Here is a 22,310-nt window from a genome sequence, read left to right as displayed (position 1 = left end):
TCTCCAGAGGAGTTATGAGAGAATATGATTTCTAGAGATTGTGTGAGGGCACAGAGGGCACTCCAGTCAGGGCCCAGTGACTGAGCTCTAGGGCCCATGGAGTGGGGAGCAAGCAGGGGTACACAGTGGGCCAGCCAGAGGACTGTGCTTGGAGAGAGCTGCTCAGGGTGGGGAATCTTTGGGAAAAAGGAGTCTTTACCAAAAGAGGAGTTTCAGGAATCCTTTGGTCTCCCTTGGGACATTTACAGTAAAGAGTCCCACTGTTTTTCAGCCTTCTGGAGTCCAGGTCCTGAGGCTGCTTTTGGAGCCATCACTAGACCTCAAGGTTGCCCTAGTAATGTCTGGATTTCAGACTTTGTCCAGTGAATGAAGACATGGGCACCAGTCAAAACAAACTTCAGCCAGTAACCTAGTAGTGCATTTTTCGTAGTGTGACGCAACTAAATGAACAGATTTGTTGATGAACTAACTGACTGTTTTGGTCAGGTGTAAGCACAGTGGCCAGTACGCTGTCTGGTTACCCTGGCCACGGTGAGTGGCTGAAGATGCAGTCTCTCCTCTCCTTTTCCTGACTTGGTGCTGTAGGAGTGGAAAGATTAAGGAACCTTAATTATAAGGGTCCCCTTATAATTTGGGGCAGAGATGGCTTCTCAGAGCTTGCACAAGACACCCTGAGCCAGTTTGGAGGCTACCATACTGGAGAGGTCTCACAGCAGTGCAGGCAGAGTACAGTAGATTAAGTGGAAACAAGGACAGGGCAGCAGCAGCCCTCCACTGAGCCCCAGAGGTCAGCCAGAGCTCTGCAGTACCGCCCAGCCCCCCACCCCGCTTTTTCTCCAGGGCTGGGGTTTCTCAGCAGGGAACAACTGAGAAGGCCAGCAAAAGCACTGGCAACTTGCACTCTGTTGTCTATGCCTCCTCTCAGGGCTCAATCCCACCCCTAATAAGCATTTGCTCCCAGCTCTAGGGGAAGGATGCTTGGGGCTCTTCCTCTGGAGGCAAGAGGGCAAATCACAAGACAGGTAACTTTCCCCAAGATTCCCCAACTTGCTTCAGGGACCCCTGCAGTGCCTGTCTGGTCTGCCCAGGAATGCACAGCCTTGCTTGGGATAGCAGGCCTTCTGGTTCCTTTTTCTTGCCTCTCTCCATTTCCTCCTCCCCCGTTCTCTTTCTTTCTCCCTCGCTAGAAGCTTCCAGGGTCGGTTGCTGTGTTCACTCACTCAGGACCTTCACTTTCTGTGTCCAATAGATTTGGTAGTCCCCTCCCTCGGAATTCTTCTTTCGGAAGCTCTTCGCATAGATTATCTCATTTATCCACACAAAAGGAGTGAATCCCTGAGGTGTGCCACGGAAAATCCACGAGCTCTTGTGCCCAGGGCGGGTCCGGGGATACGGAGCGTGTGTGCCCCCGGGGAACAGCCTCTGCGCTGGAGGCCCACAGCACGAGGGAGGTGGAAGGCACAGGTCCAAACCAAAATGTTGCCAGATGTTACCCCTCAAGTTGGGGGTCAGTCAGTTCCAACCCAAAATGATCATGATCGCGACAATTATGCTAATGATGATGATGATAACAGTAATCTGCCAAACCCTCGCCCTCAGTGCGCCCTGCCCAAGTCCAACCCCGGACCCGGTTTGGACCTGCCGGCTGGGTCCTGAGCCCCTGGGTCGGCAGCCGGGAGCTCAGGAGGAGCGCAGGATCTGAAGGCCGTTCTGGGGCAGAGGCGGAGGGGCAAGCCAAGCCCAGGGGGACTGCGAAGGGAGGCGGGAGGCCATGGGAGAATGTCTAGGACCCACCAGAGAGGGCCTCGACTGTGGGGGCAGGCAAGGGAGGCAGGAAGACCGGAGCAGGAGTTCGGGGGCGGGAGTCCGGGAGCAGGACACAGGGGTTTGGGGGCAAGTGCGGGCGCGGAGTGCGGGGGATGCTGAGGCGGGGGGCGGGGAAGGAGGGACGCGGAAATAGGGGCGCGGCGCTGAGGGAAGGGGTATGAAGGTGGTGGGGGACAAAGAAGTGACGGCAGAGGGCTGGGAGATGGGGGAGGGGGCAAAGGGTAGATGGGTGGGCGGGGAGATGCCGGGAGGCCGGGGGATGGAGCAGGGTGCGGGGAGGTGGGGTATGAGGTCAGGGGAGGAGGGGGCGTGGGGGGCGTGAGTAGGGGGCTGGGGCTCGGGGAGGTGGAGGTGGGGCCCGGGATGTGGGCGTGGGGCGGCAGGGCGGGGAGGCGGAGCGCGGGCCCCGCCCCAGCGGGCCGCTGGAAAAGTTTGCGCCCGGCTGGCGGGGACAGAGGCTGAAGAATCTGGTCTGGGAGACACGCGACAGGAACCCGGCGCCAAGCGCGGTGGCAGGACGAACCCGAGCGAGACTCTCCGGCCCGGGAACGTGCCCCCACTCCCGAGCCCCAGGACTATCCCGGCGTCCCAGCCCAGCTCGCATCTGAGCGGAGGAAGGGGTGTCAGGATGCCGGTGGCCCAAGTGCCCTTTCCAGAAGGAGGTGAGACGGCACGGCCGAAGGCCCGGGGCACCGGGGTGGGTGGGGGCAGCCGGGTCCACTTTTCTCACAAATTTCCAGCCAGTCCTCGGCGCGACGGTGACCTGGGTGGGCGAGCACATTACATCAGCATCACCCCCTCCACACAGGTCAGCCATTCTGGTGACTGAAGCCGAGGCGGGGTGGGGGAGGGGATGGTCCCTTTTTAAGTACAATTGGAGCATTTAAATGCCAAGGAAAGAGTAGTGACTCTTCACAGAGACGTTCCGTCAGTCGCTTTCCTGGAACAATTAAAAAGTTGGGCTCCCGCCCAGGATGAGGACCTGGGACTCTGGAAGCCTGTGTACATGTGCTTGTTCTCTTGGGGAAATTATTCTATTTAATTTCATTCGCCACGAAATTCCAGTTTTCCTTCTATGTCTCAAACAAGGCAGTCAGGGCTGTCAGAATCAGGGGGCTGGAAGAAAAAGTTCCTATCGTGCAATAATGAGGTTCCCAGGGAAGATCAGTATGTTACATTCCTAACAGATAAAGCTGGGGAAGGTCCTTCTTTGACCTGGTGCAGGAAAGTGCTAACTTTGCCACTTTTAACCCTCCAGTCTCCAAATGGTTCTCTCTCCCTCTCTCTTGATCCCTCTCCTTCTTACGTTCTCTCTCTTCCTGACATTAGACACTCCCAAGGACATATTACTTTGTGGTGTTTTTGTATTTAGAGGTAAGAGAGGGACTTCTTGTTGGATTTTTAAAGTGAACATGCTTTACTTTGAAAATGAAGAAAGGTAGCAGCATGAACTGAGTCTGGCTCTTCTGGAGTTCTGGGTACTTCCACAATTAGGCATCTTTTTCAAGTCTGGAGTTAGAAGTTGCAGACCTTGTATATAATCACATGTTCCTAATATATCTTTTCAACATTTATTTCTTCATTGATGAAAATCTTGCTGGCATGGTTAACAAAAACGTAATTCCTAGGAAGTACGAGGGCAGGATTATGGTCTGTGGGTATATGAGTAACAAGGGATGGCCAAGCCTGTTGCTGGTGTACGTGGTGGTTCTGGTGTGTATATGTGTGTGGAGTGTGGTATGGTGTGGTGTGTGTGTGTGTGTAGTACTTAAGGAGTTGTGGAATTATCCACATCTGTACAAGTTCTCAACTGATGCAGAGCTCAGTGCCAGTATGAATAATTTTGTTGCGGGAGGAGAACCATACACTGGATGTTCTCAGTCAGCAAACATTCACTTAGGGCCTGCTAGTCCAGGCGCTCTTGTTGCCTGACACCAGAGATCTGAAACACAAAGTCAGCCCTTAAGATATAGACAAAATGCTTCCTCGACCAGTTTTCATCTCTGAAAATGCTGCTTTCCTCTTTACATTTGTGCATTTCATTAAAGGCATGAGTCTTCTAATTTTCTACCATATGTGGATACTGAAACTCCCATTTCCTGTACAAGGAGCCTTACCTATTGGCCTAATGAATTTATTTCTCAAAATTTACTAACTGATTTTTCTTTGTTTGGAAATAATGACACTAATTTGATTCCACGGTATCTCTTCCACCTCCTAAAAATGTTTCAGGACCTACAGTGTATACATATATTTTTGTTGCAAAGACATGGGGATTTGAGCATACCATAATCTTGAAACATTTGGGGTTGCCCAATTGGAGAAACCCTTTTTTTCTGCCAGGACTTGGGACTATGACTCTGGTGCTGCCACAGCTGGCAAGGCAGCCTCAGGCAATCTGTTACGTTGGCCAGTTAGCCAGGACTGCTGTGCCGTGGGCTACACGAGCCTTTCTGTTTCCTCGCATTTGGCTTCGTGATTCCTTTCTTAGCAGTTTCGGAGCCATTTCATATTATTCCTTTGCCGTACATTTTCTGTAAAATTAATTACTTGCCTTAAGAGATATTCCATGAACTTTTGGAGATAATATGATATACTGAGTGGAATCCTGTCTAGTTTTAGTTAATAATACTTTTAAGTGTTGTTACAGTTACTAAGCATAAAGTTGCCTTTTCTTCTCTTTTGTTTTCATTCAATTTTTGAGGAATTACAGCTGCATCTATAAGAGGCCAGGCAATAGGCCAGTCAGGTAAATCAGTGACAAGGTTGTTCCAAGGAGAGTGTGGTACGGATTGGGTGGCTCTAACGTCCCATCAGCACCGTGAGCTGGAGTGAGAGACCTGAGTCAGTTGACTAGGCTCTTTGGCCTTGAAGATGCCGCTCCATTTCCTCGGGGTCAGAGTTTTCCATATATTTCAGTCAAGCCCTCACATTAGCATTCCAGCATTTTGCTATCAGTTCCAAGCATGGTGGTGACACTCTTGTCACTATCTAGGTGAGGAACACATGGAAAGGTGACAGCCTCTGGAAGAGCTTATCCCTAACGTGGTGCGCTGGAATCCAATGACACAGGCATCCGGCCCAGCGCAGCCTCTTCCAAGCTGTGCTACAAAGGACACTGAGCCCGCACACCCAACCCTCCGGACTCAGTTTCCTCCTATGTACATTTGGAAGGCAGATGCTGTAGTGGGGATCAGACATGGTACCTGCAATGTGCAACATGGGGTACATGTGCAGTATCACCGAGTAAGAGCACTGCTGTGGGAAAGGATGACAGGGACCCCCCAGTTAGGACTTCCTGGGCAGAACACCTCTTATTTGCATATGCCTGGAGGAGCTCATTTCCACACACTTTCATTCGTCCTGTGGCAGTCTTGGTAGGAATTCAGTCCCGTGCCCTTTCTTAGAACAAGCACAGAAGAGAAAGTTTGACAAGGCTGGTTGAAAACCAATGAAGGTAAAGACCTTTTGCATCTAAAGCAGTTGCCCTCCGATTGACGAGCCAGGATGCCCAGGAGTGTGTGCACGGAGGCAGATGTTCGAGCTGCACCAGGTCCTGGGTACAACCTGCATTCCTGGGGCTCCCTGGACTGCCCCCAGATCTGTGTTATCATCCAAGCTTTGTTTACCGGGAGAAAGAGCTGTGGAGAAGCCACTGAAAAGCAGGAATCCTGATCAGGACCAACTCACTTCCACACTCCAGAGAAGAAAGGGGAAGGTGTGGAATCCTGACGTGGTTCATCTGTAACAGCCGTTTTCTCACTGGGAGCTCCACTAATGGTCACAGAGCAACTCGCAGGCGTGCAAGACTGAGTGTGTGAAGCCTCTTGCTATGAACTATCTCTGAAAGCAGAGTGAGGTCACCTAAGAAGCTCGGAGTGAGGGGAAATACTCATTAGCAAAGGAATTTTTCTGGGGCCATGAAATGGCCAACTCATTATTTCCTTCCTAAATTCTTCTAAACAAAAAAAAAAAAAAACAAACAAAAAAAACCCTTGCTTTCCAAGAAATTTGGCTTGTTGGCAAATGCTTCATGTTTTAATTCAGTTTGGGGGATGAACTGGGAGAACGTGCCTTTGAAAATACAGTGCCCTGCATCCGACCAGGAGAAATAAATTTCTCACTATCTTATTGTGTGTGTGCGTGCGCTTTTTTGTTTGTTCGTTTGGGGGTTTTTTTTTGGCCATTACAGAGAGAAAGAGATAGACCACAGATTGTGGAAATATTTCCCTTTGTTTTTTTTCCTTTTCCTTCTTTTTACAGTTTGTTTATTTTTCAAATTGACATGTGTAGAGAAAGTGAATCACTAGCACAGAAAGCACATCTGGAATCCATCGGCCCCTGCCGGGCTCACTCCTCCCCGCAGATGCTCCAACTTGGAATGGAGGGAAGAGGTGTGGGGTGACACACCTCTGAACCACCTTACAGAAAGTGTCGTATTCCTTCTCTGCAAAAAGAAAAAGGCTTGGTGTTGAAATGCCTTGAGGTAAACTTGAAGACCCCAACTGAATGAGGTTGAAGTGAAAACTCTTAGGTGTAACAGGTCTCTGTTGAGTAGATGTAAGGGAAGCTCAGGTGTGGGCAGTGTACTTCAGGGGACGGGTCTGTGGGGGTCTGGGCCACATGAGCACAGTTTGAGAGTGAGAACTCTGCCTGTGGACATAAGCAAGGCACAGCTGTGTCGGAATCTGGGTTTGTTGGAAGACCACTGTCCATAAGCAGGAGCATCTCTGTCCTGAGTATCTTCTATAACATGCCTGGCTTTCGGAATGTGTACACGACTAGCCAGCACCCAGCCACACTTCTCAGCATCAGGCTGTATTTTTAAGTATTCTGGTGGAAATTAAGCAGTGATCAACCTTTTACAATGGAAAGGCAGATGCTGGTCACTAACAGCCCCAGACACCTATCTTTTAAAATAAAACAAAACGTGAGCATTTGTAGTGTGTAACGCTCACCCTCTATGTGGACTTCTCCAGCTCCCCACAAATACCACTTGCAGGACCAGGGGCTAAGACCCATAAGCCTCTGCAGGGACCCTCCCATCAAAGCCCAACCTAGACATCAATGCTAGGAAATCCACGGTACTCCTTGGAAACACAGGCACGTGCTCGCCACAACGACATCCTCAACCCATCCTAGCACCACTGCTAAGGACAACAACACTTGGAAACCACTCCATGTCCACAACCAGGAATGAATGGAGGCTGTTGCATCCATCCACATGGTGGAAGCAATGGGAAGGAATTACCGGCATCTCCACGCATGGCTCACAGGAGCATCACATTGAGAAGACGATGCCAGGCACACTGTATATCATATGGCTCCATTTATATGAAGGTCAGACACAGGCTAAATTACCCTAGGGGACGAGACGTCCAGAGAATGTTACTATCTGGGAGTGGTCAGTGACTAGAAGAGGCCATGAGGGATAGGATAGGTTGGTCTCCCAGGAGCCCTGGTGCCTGCAGTGCCCAGCACCCCTGCAGTGACCAGCAGCAGCAGGATGGATGAGCCAGGGAGGGCCGATGCCCCACCTCGCCATGAGCAGGACCTGGGAGGGGCAGAGCGTTCTTCCGGCAAACTCGGAGTCTGTGCTGCGCCCCTCGGGATGGAGACCCGAACTCGTCCGTGAGATGGTCGGACTATGCACAGTGGTGTTCAGATGCATCCAAAATCAATCTGATCTTTCGCCCAGCACTTAACTCTCAGATGGGGTCTACTTTCTAATGTTGATAATCCAAAGAAAATAAGCTTTTAGATTCCAAAGAGAGATGAATATCTTCCAGTTACGCAAAATGCGGAGATTCACATTTAACAAAAGACGTTCTGAAAAAATGTGCTCCTTGAGCGATAAATATTTAATTAAGGGAAACTATAAATCAAGAATTAACGGGAAAATATGTTCACCTTCAAGATTCATGGTTTGGATGGGTTTCTGGCATATCTTAGACAATTTTTGTTTTGGTTATTTTCTTTCTGGTTATCAGTTTTTATTGTTCCCTTCTGTTTCCTCTACTCAATTTTATCAAAACTCTACATATTCAGGGGATAAAAAAGCTGATGTGAGTCTGCAAAGCCTGTGGTGTATTTCCTCTGCCCTTTATTTCCAAGAGAAGTCCAGATCCATCAGTTTTAAAGGGACTCACTTCCCTGCTATCCATACTATATAACCTAGTCGGAGGGGTGGAGACTGTCCAAGAGGTATTCAAATGCCGTGGAGTAATGGGGGAAACTAAGGCACAGGAGACAAACTTTGGACACACCCTGGTTTCAAAAGCCTTTCAGTTGCAGATGCCTAGAGCCCTTTCACCCCAGTGTGAGTGGGAATTCCTGTACAATTCATGTTCCTGTCCTTTTAGTCCTGTTAGTATGTTTTTTATCATTCAGACTGCTCTGGTGCTGAGTCAGTTACCATTATAAATCCCCTTGTTATGCTTGCCAATATCAGGTCCTGGGAGAGAAACCCCTGATGGGAAAGCAGATGTCTCAGAGACATCTGAGGCAAACCCGACATGATGGTGTCATGGACAGAGGGGCGGCCACTTGGATGTGGCAGCAAGGGTCTGGCATGGGGGATGTTGCGTATGTAGGGCCCTCGGGCCAGCCATGTGACCCCATTGCCGTCGGGGAAATAGCCGCTCTCAGGATGCTGCTGCTTTGTGGCTCTTGGTGGAGCGGCACATGTGTTCCTCTTCCCTACCTTTGTGCCACGCCTTTTCCATGAATGAGGTCACACGTGGTGCAGTGGCAGTGCATCTGTGTGGGGATGAGGAATACTCTCTCCGGGGTTGTGCTCTGGGGTGGCAAGTGGTGGGAAGATAACCAGGCGACTAAGTTCTCCTGTGCCTGGTTTCCTACGACAGATCTTCACGATGTCAGCATGGGGATTAAATAAGGGGCTCCAGGGAAAGTGCTCTGAGAGTGTCAGCTGCTGCACCTACTTCTACTCTTAAAAAGACAGCTTGCAATTTGTTTTAAAAAGTGGTGTGCGGGCTTCCCTGGTGGCGCAGTGGTTGAGAATCTGCCTGCCGATGCAGGGGATACAGGTTCGTGCCCCAGTCCGGGAGGATCCCATGTGCCGCGGAGCGGCTGGGCCTGTGAGCTATGGCCAATAAGCCTGCGTGTCCGGAGCCTGTGCTCCACAACGGGAGAGGCCACAACAGTGAGAGGCCCGCGTACCACAAAAAGAAAAAAAAAAGGTAAAGAAAAATCTTCACACAGTCGGTTGTTGTAAATTAACCTCGTTTGATCTTAATTATATATTTAAATACTCAAATAATTTTAATTTAGAATAAGTGAGCTTAGTGAAATCCATTTCTGCTTTGGTAGCTGGGTCTGCTTCACTGAGGACATCACAGGAGGCTGATGGATAAAGCCACAGGTGGGTTGGGGTACATCCAAAGTCCAGTGGGGAAGGACCATCGGAAGTCTGGCTCTTGGGTTTTCCGCCCCACCCTCTCACTAGTGCTCCCAAGTTGGTTTCTTTCAGTTCACACACACCGATTTAGTTTGGGCAGTTTAGACAGTTAGAGCTAAACTCTGAATTTTAAGCCAAACTCGAAAATCCAGTTAGTTGTCCTCTCTTTTCTTCCTTTAGTCTCAAAAGCTGTTGATTCCACTTTTACAGGTTTGTATTTCTTCCTCCCCTGGCTCCATGCTCAGCTGCTTGCTAGGGGGTGGCCATGTGGGCCGTGCGTGGCCTGTGCTCTTCTTCCTTTGGTGGCCAGGTGGTCGGTTTCCGAGCTCTCCTCTGGGCAGACCTGGGGGCCGTCTAGACTCAATTTCTGGCCCTGGCCCTGCTACCCGGGGATCCCATCCAGGAAGTGTGAGTACTTCCCACAATGTTGCGCCAAAACCCACCAAGGACGTTTCAGAAATCGGACGGGCATTATTCCAGATTCTATTCTATTTTTTGGACCTGGCATAATACTGTTTCTCTCTCAGTAACTGGGAATAAGGGTTTACCACCTCCTGTGCAGTAGATGAGTATGAACTGGTTAGCGTTCCTTAAGTGCCTTGAGGCCCGTGCGCCGCGATGAAGAGTGGCCACCGCTTGCCACAACTAGAGAAAGCCCTCGCACAGAAACGAAGACCCAACATGGCAAAAATAAATTAATTAATTAATAAACTCCTACCACCAACATCTTAAAAAAAAAAAAAGAGATTTCCAGATGGAAGTATTACTTGGGTGTGTGTGTGATGGTGACGTGACTGAATGATGGCGGAGCTCATGCACTGAATTTCCCTCCTGAGCAACTGCAGACACAGAACTGCTCCCTCTGTCTCCATGGTCACTTAGGATCTTGACCTGTGTTAAAGGCCCCCTCTGGGCCCATGCAGATCAGCCGTCCAAATGCTTCAACATTTTTAGTGCCTTTACCCAACTTTATTGTTGCCGTTGATCTTAGGTGCTGTTACTTTATCACTGGGCGCCCCCTCCTTTTATCTTTTTTCAGGAGCCCATTCTCAACACCCTAGCCGGTGTCTGGCTTGGATCACTATTGCAGCCTGAGCCGCAGGCTTTCTTTGCCCGGGAAATGGACGTTCCCAGGGCGCCCTCTGGTGGATTCTGGAGCTAACCGATCGTGAGTTCCAAGTGATGGCGACGGTTCTCACGCTGCACCCCAGACCCTACACCTCCAACGAGACCCTGCACAAACATTACAGCTATGTAGGCAAGCTGAAGGACAGGCTGAAGGACGCCCCCGAGGGCAGCACGCTCACCACCATTGTTTTCTTGATCATCTGCAGCTTCATTGTCTTGGAGAACCTGATGGTTTTGATCGCCATCTGGAAAAACAATAAATTTCACAACCGCATGTACTTTTTCATTGGCAACCTGGCTCTCTGCGACCTGCTGGCCGGCATAGCCTACAAGGTCAACATTCTGATGTCAGGCAAGAGGACTCTGAGCCTGTCTCTGACGGTCTGGTTCCTACGGGAAGGCAGCATGTTCGTGGCCCTCGGGGCGTCCACCTGTAGCCTACTGGCCATTGCTATCGAGCGGCACTTGACCATGATCAAAATGAGACCTTACGATGCCAACAAGAAGCACCGCGTCTTTCTCCTGATCGGGATGTGCTGGCTGATCGCGTTCTCGCTGGGCGCCTTACCCATCCTGGGCTGGAACTGCCTGCACAACCTCCCTGACTGCTCCACCATCCTGCCCCTCTACTCCAAGAAGTACATCGCGTTCTGCGTCAGCATCTTCACGGCCATCCTGGTGACCATCGTGATCCTGTACACACGCATCTACTTCCTGGTGAAGTCCAGCAGCCGCAGGGTGGCCAGCCCTCACAACTCAGAGCGGTCCATGGCCCTGCTGCGGACCGTGGTGATCGTGGTGAGCGTCTTCATCGCCTGCTGGTCCCCACTCTTCATCCTCTTCCTCGTGGATGTGGCCTGCAAGGTGAAGGAGTGTGCCATCCTGTTCAAGGCCCAGTGGTTCATTGTGCTGGCCGTGCTCAACTCCGCCATGAACCCGGTCATCTACACGCTGGCCAGCAAGGAGATGCGGCGGGCCTTCTTCCGGCTGGTCTGCACCTGCCTGGTCAGGGGCCAGGGTGCCCTCTCCTCACCCATCCAGCCTGCTCTCGACCCAAGCAGAAGCAAATCCAGCGGCAGCAACAACAGCAGCCCCTCCCCAAAGAGCAAGGAAGACCTCCCCCAAACAGTTGCCTCGCCCTGCATAACAGACAGAAACAAAACCCTGCAGAATGGGATCCTCTGCAAGTGAGGACACCGGGCTCCAGGAACGTGGGGTCCTTGCATCTCCATGGAACGAGCAGCAGCTAACCCTGCAGCCACATTCTTATTGATTGCACGCCTCACCCACGGCGGCTGTTCCAGAGCTAGTACTCAGGAAACCTATTCTGCCAACAGCCTGCCTGTTGTGGACGTCTCTTAAGGAGGGAACCCAAGGAATTGCCAACCCATTTCAGTGTAGACAGCATGCCTTTTCCGTTTAGGCTCCAGGCTCTTCCAAATGTACCAAGCTGCCGATGTCATCAGTGCCTTACCTTGAATCCCACCGACCACTGTCTGCTGTGCCTAGAGAGGGAAGGTCGTGGACCACAGTGTACAGTGTGTCTCCCAGAACATCAGGATGATGTTTGGTAACTTTACACTACACTCTGCACAGGATAGATGCTGTATATTCGTCATTTCTGTGTTACAGAGCACTTGCGTTTCATACGTCTGCCATTGGTACATGCATAAGTCGCAGTACGTGATACTGTTACGTAACAGGAAGTACAGGTATGTTCTGACTGAAGCACCAGGTATGAGGATATGGCTGGGTACTAGGTGGACGCACTGGTCCCAGTCTCCTCAGACTGACATGAAGTCTCAAGTTAAGCAGGTTTTGAAAGCCCAAATCCCCCCAAAGGACTTGTCCAAGGCTGGTCTCAGATGTGTGGGTCTGACTCCAAACTGTCCTGAGACATACACTTGACAGCGTCTGGAGTATCCTGGTGAGAATGAGCAAGTTCTGTGGGCGTACATCCCCCAAGGGGACCCCTGCTTCTCTTCTGTCATTTGTCCCTGCAGTCTTAAGCACATCTAAAAGCCAAGTTAGCCAAATTACGTGATTGTTTGGCATTTCTCCAAATCACAGAAAAGCCAGCCAACGTATTCCAGGAGCCTGTGCCCCAGACCAACCAAGAAAAGAACCCACGAGGGAGAAGCAGAGGACAGACCCCTGGCTCATTTCACCTTTCCAATGTAATGGGGAGTTTCTATTGAATTAGGAGAGGTTTGCAAGGCAGCACTGTGATCCTATGTTGAGTTTGAATCTGTATCAGAAAGCACCAAGTCAACAACTCCCTGCGTTGTCACAGCTGAGCAGCTGAGGTCATCAGCAGCCTCATGGATTCCCGAAAGCTGACCCTGACCATTACTATTAGAGCAGTTTACTTGTGATCTGGCAGCTTGTGCTTTCTTCAAAGAAATATAGCCATACTGTACTCTTCCTTTTCAACACATGTTGACCCTGTATCACTGTTTACCTTAAGAAGCAATTACTTAGAAGGTATTTTTGTACACAGTCATCCCCAGTGATTCTTCATGCAGTACAAATGGGTGAAGAATACACAAATTTGTAGAGCTGTCATAAGCATATAGTTGATGTATTGAGTTCTTTGTTTAAAAAAAAAAAAGCAACCTTTAAAAGGATTTTTTCTTGGGTAAGCCTTACATCAGAACCCCCTGAAGTTTTTAGGTTCAGTGGGAATTTTGCCTGGATAAAGACTAAAAGAGTAGTCTTAATACATGAATAACTTTTCAAAGAGAAAGGGACTCCTCTTTGTTATATGATGCCAGTTCCTCTTTATTAAGGAAGATTTCTGTGGGTCCTGGGTGATCATGTACCGACCAATGTCTTTCTTAATTTTTGTTACTGATTAGATAAATCCTATTTGTAAGGAGATGCTCATCGGTGGCTTTTTTTTTTTTTTTTTTTTGCGGTATGCGGGCCTCTCACTGTTGTGGCCTCTCCCGTTGCTGAGCACAGGCTCCGGACGCGCAGGCTCAGCGGCCACGGCTCACGGGCCCAGCCGCTCTGCGGCATGTGGGATCTTCCCGGACCGGGGCACGAACCCGTGTCCCCTGCATCGGCAGGTGGACTCTCAACCACTGCGCCACCAGGGAAGCCCATAGGTGGCATTTTTGTTGTCCTCATTACGTCACTGAAAAGGAGCTGATTCTCTTGTCAATAGCATGAGAAAATCCAGGGCATTTCTGGAAAAGTTAAGCATTAAGATACTGGGATAAGAAAACAACAACAACAAAATTGCCTCAGAGAGCCCAAATATTGAGTATTGCATTTTACCTTAGGTAGGGAAATGACTTAAGAAATTTATATGTTAGTTCTGAGTTGCTTGGGGGCCCCAGATGTCTGGCACTAATATTAATAACACTATAACCTCAACTTTTTTTGAGGTAGTGCAAAACTTTCAATCAATCTGAATGAAAAATACTCCAAAAAAGTAATTGTGTTTATTTGATATATGCAAAAAGTAATCAAATTTAGTACCGATGTGTACATTCCTAACTAGCTAGCTGGAGATCATTTAGAAGTTGAGTATGTCAAAGCCACAGAGAACCTGTGCATTAGATCTCGTTCAGTTAGTAACCTTTACTGTGTCCCATGTATGTTTGTTAAAAAAATAAATAAAACTGAAAGCCTTTGTATAAACTCATTCTTGGGAGTCCGTGTGAGGGGCTGTGTACACTGGGGCTGCCCCTGGTGATGTGCAAAGTGGCAGTATGACCTCTCACTTGGTGCCAGTGTTTCTGTAGGAGTTAAAACACTCTGAGAATTCCAATAACATTTCCCCTAGGCTTCCCACTAGCAGAGCTGGTGTTTTAGGAAACTTCAGTGTATTGGGTGCTTTTCCACCAATTTTGGTAGGTCAATAGGGAAGGTCAATGGACTACCCTTTTGATAGGGGGACAATTGTAAGGGTCATGGCAGCCAAAGTACAGCTGAAAGAGATGGGATGATGGGTTCTGTTCCATTTGGTGTAATTGAAGCAACAGGAGAGACTAGATCAGAACTAACCCTTTCTCTAGCTTTCTCCAGCACAAATGGTAAGTTTTCACTTCTCCACCCTACATTCTACATAGAAGGAGACCAGTGTTTGGCATCACTAGTTGGTAGTGACATTCTGCCACCTTTGCTAACTGCCCAAGGCCGAGTGGACAGAAGTTAACATAAATCTCAACAGGAATGCCTTTGCCAGGCCGCCATTTTCATCCCACACCTTTGGTGTTCCTGACGGGGTTCTGCTGTGATTGTGTTTTAAGAGGTCTCCTGGGGAATAATTGAGAATATCTGCTTTCTATGGAAAGGTTTCAAACTCAACTCCTCTCCTTCATGAGGCAATACAAGATCCACCAAACAAATGAGAGACTTTTCACGATATTCTTTATTGCCCTCAGACCCACATTGACAGTTAACATCAGACTATTTAGAGAACAGTTGTTTCCACCCTTGACCCATGTTGCTTCTGCACTGGTAAAGAGCCTTTCACAGAAATGTAACAAGGTGTACTTTATAGAAAACTTCTAGTTAAATTACCAAGTCCATGCTTTTAAATGTATCTACGAGTGCAAAACTTCCACACCCAAATGTTTTTAGTATCTAAGTCAAATATCAAAGGGTTTGCTACATAATCAGAAATGCACACACCACTATTCTGAAAATGAAGGCACATTTTCCAATAACCAGTGATAAGAAGTGCAGCATTGCCTAAGTGGGTGTGACAGCCTTTGCCCCTGGGCCACAGTGATGGCGTCCAGGGACGACATGTGGCATCTCCAGTTGGCTGCCCTAGAAGCTCAGGGATGTGCCCAGTGTGGCAGCAGGGCTCACAACTGGAAGCCACATCATTTACTGAAGGAGTGAAGTGGATTCACTGAATGTGAGGAGGGAAGGAACTTAAGCCAATTCTCTTTACCCGTTGTGTTAACAAATATCCCAAATGTTGGCCAAATAATTTAGGTTTTATTATTTTTCATAGAACAGAGGTTAGAAAACTTGAAATTGGTTTTGTATTTCCACTCCTCAGAGATGTCCAAATACCGATTCTGTTCCAATATCAACGTAGAAAGTGGTAAATTGGCAATAAACCATAGACCTTCACAGTAATTCCTTTTTGTTTCACAAAAGTTAACGGAAAACAAAACACAAAATTTTCAAATATTTATCAATATGTATAATTTGCCATCCAAATGCTTTTTAAAAATTAATAAATATCTCATTATTACACATTAGATGTACACGGAGTTCTCTCCTAATCCTTGGATTTAAACATCAAATTTTAATTCTTATTTAGTTCTGGATACAAAGAAACATTCATGTACTTAACTTTACAATATTTATTCTGGAACAAGTTATATTCAAAAGTCAAATGAACAGAGACCATTCCACTTGCAACCAACATACAGCTGTTACAAAAAAGTTAATTCAGTGTTCAAAAATGGATTTGCCCATTGATTTCGGCTTTAGTTGTCACTTGATTTGTGGTTAGAAACTTTGGTTGTGGTAAAAATGTCCCAGACAAGTGTGAATTCATGACCTCAAACACCAGGGCCACAGTGTGTGTCCCACTTGCATATATTCCTGCCTACAGCATTTCAAGGTGAAACAACAAAAGAGAAACTTTACATTGCATGAGATGCAGGAAGGAGGCGAGAACAGGCAGAAGCAACCCCACCTCTGCCTCCAGCATCCCTCCTAACACCGACCATTTTTCATGCATGAGGGGGTCCCGGCCTCCTCCTGGGCCATCCACGCCTTGTCTGCCTGTTCTTACCCTCCCCATCCCATCTGCAGCCTAGTTTGCAAAGCCTTCAGACTCCCCAGACCCACCCAGGAGTTCCACCCTCCAGGGTCCTAGTTGAAGTTGGCCACACCAGCCATCAAGCCTGTCACGCTCCCACACTCTTTGTGCATTTATTTCCTACTGGACTATATCCTCAGGCAGACGGAACCTTTGCACACTCACAGGAGCCCAGAACAATGCCTACTTCACGTGAACTAACGTAAGATGAGGCCAAGAGAAAGCTGGTTAGAGAAGCCAACAAGCAGTGCGGCTATACCGAGGAAGACCACACTCGGCCCCCAAACACGCCTGCCCAGGCAGCCTCACCAACACCCACCCCTGCTTGTTTTTTTTACATGCTACTGGGTGAACAGGGGATGTAGGTCTGGACGTGCTGCCCCCTCCCTTCTTTTTTCTTTTTCTTCCTCTGTCCTCCCATCCTTTCCTTTCCTGTCTTCCCCCATTGACTTCTCTTCCCTTGTGTCACTTTCCACAGTGGACCCCCCGTGACCCTCTTGTCCTATTCCTGCAGCATCCAGGACCCTCCTCCCTGTGTCTGTAAATTCTAGGATATATCGGTCCCCAAACTCTCCACATTTGTGTAACTTTCTAGTTGTCCTTGTTAGTTAAAATACCAAAACCCAGGGAGGAGCCCCGAAGTGCTAATTGCCCAGTCAACCTGCGTGTGCACACGTACAGACAGAGATGCACGTCCGTTGTAATCAATGTAGGTATATGCATGTGTATATATGTATATACAGACAGACAGAGATGCACATCTGTCATAATCAGTAGATATATGTGTGTGTGTGTGTATATATGTATCTATACATATGCAATTGATATTCACAAGTCCTGGTATAAAGTTGCAATTTTTCTGGCTGCTATAAAATATGCCAGTTTTAAAACTGTTTATTTGTTGCTTGCAAACTTATAAATATGTATAAACTCCATTATAAATAAATTGTGGCTGGCAGATGGCATTTTATATATCTGCCAGCAATGATTGCATGGAGTTATAAATGCTTATTAATCCTCCACTTTTAAACTCACAGCATGGACGCTGGGATCTATAACATGAAGTGGCATGAAAACATAATCATACATTAGAGGGGAAAAACCATCAATGAGACAGGTAAGGGCTAGCAATTCGCACCTGAGGATGGTTCTCAAAGTCAAGACTGCCTACCAGCTTCACCCACAATTTATTAGAAAGGCAAATTCTCTGGCCCCATCCAGAACTACTGAGTCAGGAACTCCGGGGAGGACCCCCGATGGCTCTGATGCCTGCCTTTCACCCCAAGTCTGCTTATGAAGGCCTGTCTCTCTGCCAAAGGATTCCCTGGCTTGGTGTGCATAGGACTGGCCAGGACACTGGGGCTAGAAATAGCCTTCCACCAGTGCTGGGCTGTTTGGGTAAATATCTAGCTCTCTCCCCATGCTGGTGGATTAGCTCTGAGGTATGTCCAGCCCTGCTGCCCTCAGTCCCCAATGCAATTCGTTAGCCACATCCTGGTGACTTGCCTGACCATGCCTTCCTCATCAGCTTCCTTCCTTTCCCCACCCCTAAGTCTACATAGGCTCTGAGCTTCTCTCAAGGTCTGCTTCTGAGGGACGCCAAACTAAACAAAGGAATAGAAACACTTCCTTGTCCGTGTGAATGACTCACACCTTTATGCATTTTGGAAAAAAAGATGGAACATAAATGTAAACTCAAGGAGAGAAGCACTACTGGCCATTTTCCATCAGGGGCTGAGCTTTATGTACAAGCCCTAAAGGACTCTAATAAGTCCTGCACTCTGTCCTAGATTCAGTCACTGACTGTCGCCACCCTCCAGCAAGTCAATTGGCTCTGGTTTCCTCACTGAAAAATGGGTCCCTCCAGCTGTATTATCCCAGAACACTCCCTTACTTGCTGTCCCCTGAGGAGCAGGGACAGTTCCAGGTTAACAAGATGTGCCAGTCGTTTTTCCACTTCTCTTTCTCAGGACCAACTTAAAGTTTTACTACAGAACCCTAGAGTATCATTCTGAAACCCAAGGCCAAGATCTGTCTGTGTCCTACAGTTACCTATTTACAATCTTTCCACAATCTCCTTCCCACTTCCCACCGGGCTGTCACCGTTCACAGAAAGGCATTTATGGATGGCATCCTTACATACTTGGCCAGCGAGAGAGCACAGATGTACACTTTTGAGAGTGAAGCATCCCAGGAAACAACTGTCCTCCATGCTTACACATAGTCACTGGCCCCCACAGCCTCTCAGGACAGGGACTGCACAGCCCAGTGGTGCAGGTGGAGAGCCAGGGCTCAGAGAAACTGAGCAACCAGCTCAAGGCCACATGGCTCTGTGCATACGGGAGCCAAGGTAGGCTGCCCGGGGAGCCTGGGATCCAAGGAAACGTGTGACTGGACTTCAAGAAGTGACTGATTCAGGGAAATAAGGACCAGGACATTTGTTTTCAAGGGTTACTTATATAAAGGAGTCACCCAGGCATCTGATGCTACCTGAAAGGAGAGCTCCATTTCAGGAAGCGGGCATCTTCAGGACAGCAGGCTGGACACGGAGCCAGGAGAATGAGTCGACACTGTCCCCAAGCACGGGGCCCTTTGAGGGGGCCGCACAAAGTGCTGTTTCATCCACTCCTCTCCCAGGCCTGCCCTGCTTTCAGCCAGGACTTTCCCTTCGCACTCGGCTTCTCACCTTCTGTCCTCATTGGAAATGATCACTGCTACCCTCCTCCATCAGGAGAACCCCAGTTGGGTCTTTGTCCAGCAACCCCAACAGCTGAGATGGCCCAAAACAGGATCATTGCTCAAATGAAACACAGGTAAAGGCCAGGCAGGCTCCCGGTCCTCTGGCCTCTCAAACATAAAAAGTCCGGAAGTGGTGGCTTAAACATAGGATTTAGGTGGGGAGTTATTTGATTTGAACACACCATCTGACTGTCCACCTGCTTCTTTTTTTTTTTTTTTTTTTGGCCGTACCATGTGGCTTGCAAGATCTTAGTTCCCCAACCAGGGATCGAACCCTTGGCCCCGGCAGTGAGAGTACCGAGTCCTAACCACTGGACCACCAGGGAATTCCCCACCTGCCTCTACTATGAGCTGTTCAGAGTATCCCTAGTAGTCAGATGTCAAAGCTGACTGAAACCAGTGACCAGCGGCCCCACAGAAGCCCCGCAGGCTCCCAGCAGATAGGAGTGTCACTGGAAAGCACAGCTAATTCAAACAGGATGGTGTGGGTAGGAAGGGGAAGGGAGGGTCTCCAGAGCTACTTAGCAAGATAGGCCATTTTAGGACTGCTGGACCCTGCCTGGCTCTCCCGGCAGACACAGAGGCCTGGGTCAAGTGGCAGGGGGCCCACGAGAGGGGCAGCAGGTCCTGGGGCCGAGGGCCCAGGGTGGCCCGGCACGGCGCTCAGTGACCACGAGGGCCCAGGGTGGCCCGGCACGGCGCTCAGTGACCACGCCCTGGGAGTTGGAGGCCCTGGAGCTGCCCCGACTGTGGCTGCAGCGAAGTTTGCCTCTGAATCCCGAGCTCCCTATGGAGCAGAGCTCAGAGAAGCGCTGAGAGAGTAGAACAGCTCTGTTGCCCACCGACCCTGTAGCCTTGAGCAAGGTGGACACTACCTGAGCCTCAGTTTCCCCATCTGTGAGTGAGGCTCCGTGATACCCAGCATGTGGCGTTAAGGAAGAGAAGAGATGACCCAGGTGAGCTCTTACATGCTTTACATGCTTTACAAATGGGAGAAAACAAAGACTAGAAAATTGCTGCTACACCTCAAATCTGCTCCAATGGCTACAAAGGAGTGCCAGTTATGTCCCACTAGCACGTTCTGTGGGAAGCGATCTTAAAACCTGAGCTTAAAAATACATATTTTGAATGAATATTGAAACAATATTTGATCCCCCATTACTTTTAATTTTCTAAATTGATTCTCATGCAGAAAGCATATATTGCTTATCACCATTGAGATAAACACTAACTTCAGAGCAGAGAGCTACTAAACCTGCAGATTACCATTTCTTATACTCCCAAGAGAAAAACAAAACAGATCAAATGTTCAGGGGCCCTCAGTTCTTAACTCTTGTTTCCTACTTTCCTTTGCCCTTAACATGAGCGTTTTGGCCTTATGCAGGGGGGCGTGCAATTCTGTTGAAAGAAGTCATTTGATCCATTTTTATATGTGTGTACACTTGCACACAAAGAAGGATCATGCATCCCCATAGAGGTCAGATTTTTATGTATACGTCTGCAGGGCTGCAGGCCTCAAGGAGACAGAGTGCAGGGCAATTCTCACAGCCACCCCAAAGTCTACATTGTCACAGGGGAAGAGCCCGACCTAGCTGCTGTCTGGCATCCCTGTTCAGACCCCGCTGCTTTTGGATAACTTGGAGCAGGGTATCTGTCCTGCACCTGAAAACAGACCATTCTAGGAAGAGACAGGGCAGTCTAGATTAGTGCCAGACTCCCCATAAAGTTCCAATTCACTGCAGAACATTCTAGAAGATTGAAGCCACTGTCAGCTTTGGTTCATTGGACCTTCAAAGGGTAAAAACTCCACAGAAGGCTAACATGAATCCTTGGACCTGCCCCAAGCCATCCTCAGCCAACAGGTCTACCCCATCCTCCCATCCTGGCCATACACACCCTCTAAAAGTAGAAACAGGGTTCACACACGTAGCATTAGAACTTTGTGGAATTAGCGCTCATTAGAATTTTTTAAATCTACCGTTAACTCCACATTCTCGAAGCATCAAACTTATTACTCTCCAATGCTAAGTGTATGCAGAGAGTCCTTCCGTTGCACTGATGAAGGGGGTGCTGCCCGCAATGGATTTCACTGGGACAAGAGCACAAGTGAGAAGGTGCCAACGAATGAGTGAATCCTTCCATCTTTTAAAAGACAGCACCTGTTAAATCATATGGTAATCTCAAGCCAAACATTTTTTAAAAGTTAGAAACACTGTCGACTTCCTAACACCAAACGACCCAGTAGGAAATCAGTGTTTGATCCCAAAGGAAGGAGCCGGGACAAAGCGCTGCCCAGGGCATGAGCCCTTTTCATGGAGCAATTGGGAAACAATTGTAGAGACAAACCAGCCAATTTACCACCAATCTCTCCAGAAGTGGGACCTCAAACTGATTCCCAAAGCTCTTGAGCCTGGTCCCGAGCTTCAGGCAAACCTGAATCAGCCACAGCTGATGGAATGTCTCCAGGCAGGAACTCTGAGCACATGTGTTTGCACCCGTCTTCCACAGATCGTACACATGCTTCTTCCTCTACTGAATATAAAGGGGGCGGGGTTTTACTAGCAGGTACTGCAGCAGCCTGTTGGCTAAGAGGATGTACAAACCCCCATCTACCCCTCCACTCATCCTCATTTTGTCCTTATACAGATAAAAACAAAGGAAGCATTTACCTGTCAAGATCTTGATCAGTGAGGCTTATTTTGTGCCCTATTTGGCAGTAAAGTGGATCCCCAAGAACCCCTGGACAACCGGAGTCATGGGAGACGGCATTCCTGTGCTCAGCACTACCTGAAACAGCTGGAGTAACGCCTACTCTTCAGTGCAGCAGCCCTAATCTCTGGTGCTGGAAACCCCATGCACACAGGTGTGATGCAGGCAGCCTGAGAGGCGTCGCCAAGGAGGAGGGACAGCCATGAGGACCAGCACTTCACAGGGCTTTACGTGCAGAGCATAGACAGCATCTTGCCTTATTCTATCACAATCCCAAGTGTTTATTACCGACCCTCCTGCTGCTTCTATTCCCTGTATTGTGCTTAGTAGGTAATACCTTCCCAGTGGACTTTCCCAGTGGAATGGGTCAGCTGAATTAACATTTTGCCCGGACAACTACAGTCAAACTTTGTTTTCATTAAAAACATACAGCACAGAACATCAGTCTTACATCTTTCTTAGTCTTAAAAAATATAAATATAGAGGGATAATTTGTACAGGATGTATAGGTATGTACACCTTTAATATGCACATGAGAATTCGGAACAAGTTTATGAAACTTGCACTTTAGGGAGGCCTTCCTCCTGGGGCTTTGAACAAAGCTCTGAGCTAGTGGGCAGATGCTTGAGTTCCCATGGCCCAGTACCCATCTACCGGGAAGAAGTGAGCCCTCCTGACTGCAGGTGCAGT

At 48.6% G+C, this 22,310-nt stretch overlaps 1 protein-coding gene across 1 annotated transcript; it reads left to right on the top strand.

Moving 5' to 3' along the window:
• The first annotated feature begins 2,279 nt into the window (after nt 1-2,279).
• Nucleotides 2,280-14,007, top strand: S1PR3 (sphingosine-1-phosphate receptor 3). The gene is made up of 2 exons (XM_079927451.1): nt 2,280-2,489; nt 10,287-14,007. The coding sequence occupies exon 2, from the start codon at nt 10,430-10,432 to the stop codon at nt 11,564-11,566; it is 1,137 nt and encodes a 378-aa protein (XP_079783577.1). The 5' UTR covers nt 2,280-2,489; nt 10,287-10,429; the 3' UTR covers nt 11,567-14,007.
• Nucleotides 14,008-22,310: the final 8,303 nt, after the last annotated feature.

Source organism: Stenella coeruleoalba (assembly GCF_951394435.1).
Source record: "Stenella coeruleoalba genome assembly, chromosome: 7".
Classification (NCBI taxonomy): domain Eukaryota; kingdom Metazoa; phylum Chordata; class Mammalia; order Artiodactyla; family Delphinidae; genus Stenella; species Stenella coeruleoalba.
Note: the sequence above shows the minus strand (reverse complement) of the source record. Positions and strands in the feature narration are given on the sequence as shown.

Excerpts from the sequence above, each read along its gene's own strand:
- S1PR3 (XM_079927451.1), top strand. The coding sequence starts at position 10,430 with ATGGCGACGGTTCTCACGCTGCACCCCAGACCCTACACCTCCAACGAG.